The following is a 2,682-nucleotide window of genomic DNA, read 5'->3' as shown; positions in this document are numbered from 1 at the left end:
AATGAAGAGAAATAAAATTCCCATTCACTTATTTTTATCTTTTTGTATTTTCCTCTTTTAAAACAAAAAACTAAAAAATAAAAAAATAAAAGAGAAAAAACAAAACGAAAACAAATGGAGAATATCTTGAATGTGAATATTCCTTTCGATGTCTCATTATTGGATAAAGTCATTAACACAGCCATTCAAACAAGAGACATTGAAGAAATGAAGAAAGCACAAATGATATTACTTGAATTTATCAATAGGAATGATACATACTTAAAAGTTCCAGGAATAATGGAAGTAAGTCAAAGTATAATAACAAAAATCTATGCAATGGATATTTTAAAGAGAAAACTAGAGTATGGATGGAATAGTATAGGAGAAGAAACCAAGAAAGGAATAAAAGAATATGTTAATGAACAAATAAATAAAGTGTGTAACGAAGAAGCATATGGATTGATTAATAAAATGAATGAAATTATTGTAATATTTATTATGAAAGAATGGGATACAAAATGGTTTACATTCAGTGAAGATATTATTAGAAATGGATTTATCAATGAAAAGAAATGCAAAAATTCAATTGATATATTTGAAATATTGAGTGAAGAAATTGAGAAAGAAACAAGAATAACTGGAAGAAGAATTGATATTGGAGAACATAGAAAGAAAATTATTGAATATTTGATGAAAGTAAGTGAATGTAGTGAGAACAATGAAATGGTTGAACATAGTCTCAAAACGGTACAAGAGTATATCAAAATGATGACAGAAGAAGAAAAGAAAGAAATGAGAATGATGGAGCGAATTATTAATATTATGCAAAGAAGAATAAATGAGAATATTGAGAAAGAAGGAAATGAATGTATATATAATTTAATTGAAGGAACTAAAGAAGGCAATGAGATGATATGGTATTTTATGAGGTACATTAGAGAGAGTAACAAAATAAACCAAATAAAGGAAAGAAGTTTTAGAATTGAAGGTAAAATTAATATAATGAAAGAAGTAATGATTATCACTAAATTAATAAAATGTAGTGATATTATGAAAAGAAGAACAGATATAGAGGAAGGAATTAATTATTTAATAAATTGTATGAAAATAGAGGATAAAGAAATTTATTATAATATCATTGATGGGATTGAATTTTATTTGAGAAAGAATAATGAAACAATAAATAAACGAGAAGAAAAATATCATTTGATTATTGGCAAAGAAATCATTAAACGTCATGAAGAAAAGAAAGAAGCAATAGATGTAATTGAAAAAGGAATGAAAAGAAAGAGAAAAGTAGAAGATATATTAAGTTTAATTAATGAATGTACAGAAAGAATTATTAATTATATCTTTGATATTGAACCAATGTATATAGAGAAGATGATTGATGAAATAATCCAAAGTAATAACAGTACAGAAATCAAGTCAATGAGTTATTATGTTTCACAAACAATGAATAAATATGATATTGAAATTAGAAGAATAATTTTTGTTAAAATAAATGATATTTTAATGGATAAAATAGACAAAGAGAAAAATAAAACAAATCGAATTAAACTTTTTGAAGGGATTCTTGAAATAATTGATGGTAGTTATGAAGTGATGATGAAAAGTAATGAAATGTTAAAAATTATGATTAAAAAAATGGAAGAAATTATCATTAGTGAAGAAGGAGAAATTAGAAAGAAAGTGATAATTAGTTTAAAACAATTACATGATAATTGTGGAATAGTTTATTATAAAATGGGGATTATTAGTTGTATGAATTTTGAGAGAATTGAAGGAATAATAAAAATATTAAATGAAGAAGAACAAGAAGAAATATATGAAAGTCTTGGAATTATTTCAAAATATCTTCCAATAGAAAGGGTGAAAGAATATGGAGAATTAGTTATTGGAAAGATAGTAAAAAATATTAAACGAAATATAAAAAGATTAATGAGTGAAGAAGTTTTTAATGAAAAAGAAGTAATAGAAAGTATTGAAAGAATAAAATGGTATTTTAAAGGAGGAAATACAACTAATAAAGAATATATGAAAGAAAATGTTGATAATTTAATGACTATTTATAAAAAGATTAATCAAATACTTAAAGAGAAGAATGAAGAGAATATTAGTAGAAGAAGTTTTATTGAAATAACAAGAAGAATTAATGAAATACTTATTACTTATATTAAAATAATAACAAATCAAGAAAGAAGAAAATTTATTGAAGAATATAATGGAATAATTATAGAAGGATATTGTATAAGAAACAAAGAAGAACGAGATAGTACAGTAATTTGGATTTATTATCATCTTATTAATGAACTTGAAGAAGAAAGTAAAAAGCAAATAAGTGTATATTATCATTATATCATTGAAAAGACTATTGAAATTATACAAGGAGATAATATTAGTTATCCAGATATAAGAGAAGCATTATTTTCATTCATTAGAATTGTTATTGAATATTGTTCAGAGGTGATTTGTGCATCTAATCCACAAGACATGTTTTATTTAATCGACTTAATCAATTGGGGAAATCAACATCATAACAGACATATTAATGAAGAGAGTAGTGAGGCATTAAATATTCTACTAACAAAATCATTCATTATGAGAAATGTTAATTTAATGGGAATTATTAAAGAAAAATATAATTCAATAGTTATTGGATTAATCAACGCTAGTGCTGAATGTGTATTTAATAAGAAA

The 2,682-nt window shown here is 23.5% G+C and overlaps 1 protein-coding gene across 1 annotated transcript; it reads left to right on the top strand.

Annotated features, from left to right (window-relative positions):
- Positions 1 to 114: 114 nt before the first annotated feature.
- On the top strand, positions 115 to 2,667 carry ENU1_106980 (hypothetical protein; the record flags this gene model as incomplete). The annotated part of the gene is made up of 1 exon (XM_008859458.1): positions 115 to 2,667. A coding segment is annotated over one exon (2,553 nt), but the record flags the coding sequence as incomplete, so codon positions are not given.
- Positions 2,668 to 2,682: the final 15 nt, after the last annotated feature.

This window comes from Entamoeba nuttalli (genome assembly GCF_000257125.1).
Source record: "Entamoeba nuttalli P19 unplaced genomic scaffold asmbl_4569, whole genome shotgun sequence".
Classification (NCBI taxonomy): domain Eukaryota; phylum Evosea; order Mastigamoebida; family Endamoebidae; genus Entamoeba; species Entamoeba nuttalli.
The sequence above is the reverse complement of the archived record's forward strand: the minus strand, read 5'-3'. Positions and strand labels throughout refer to the sequence as shown.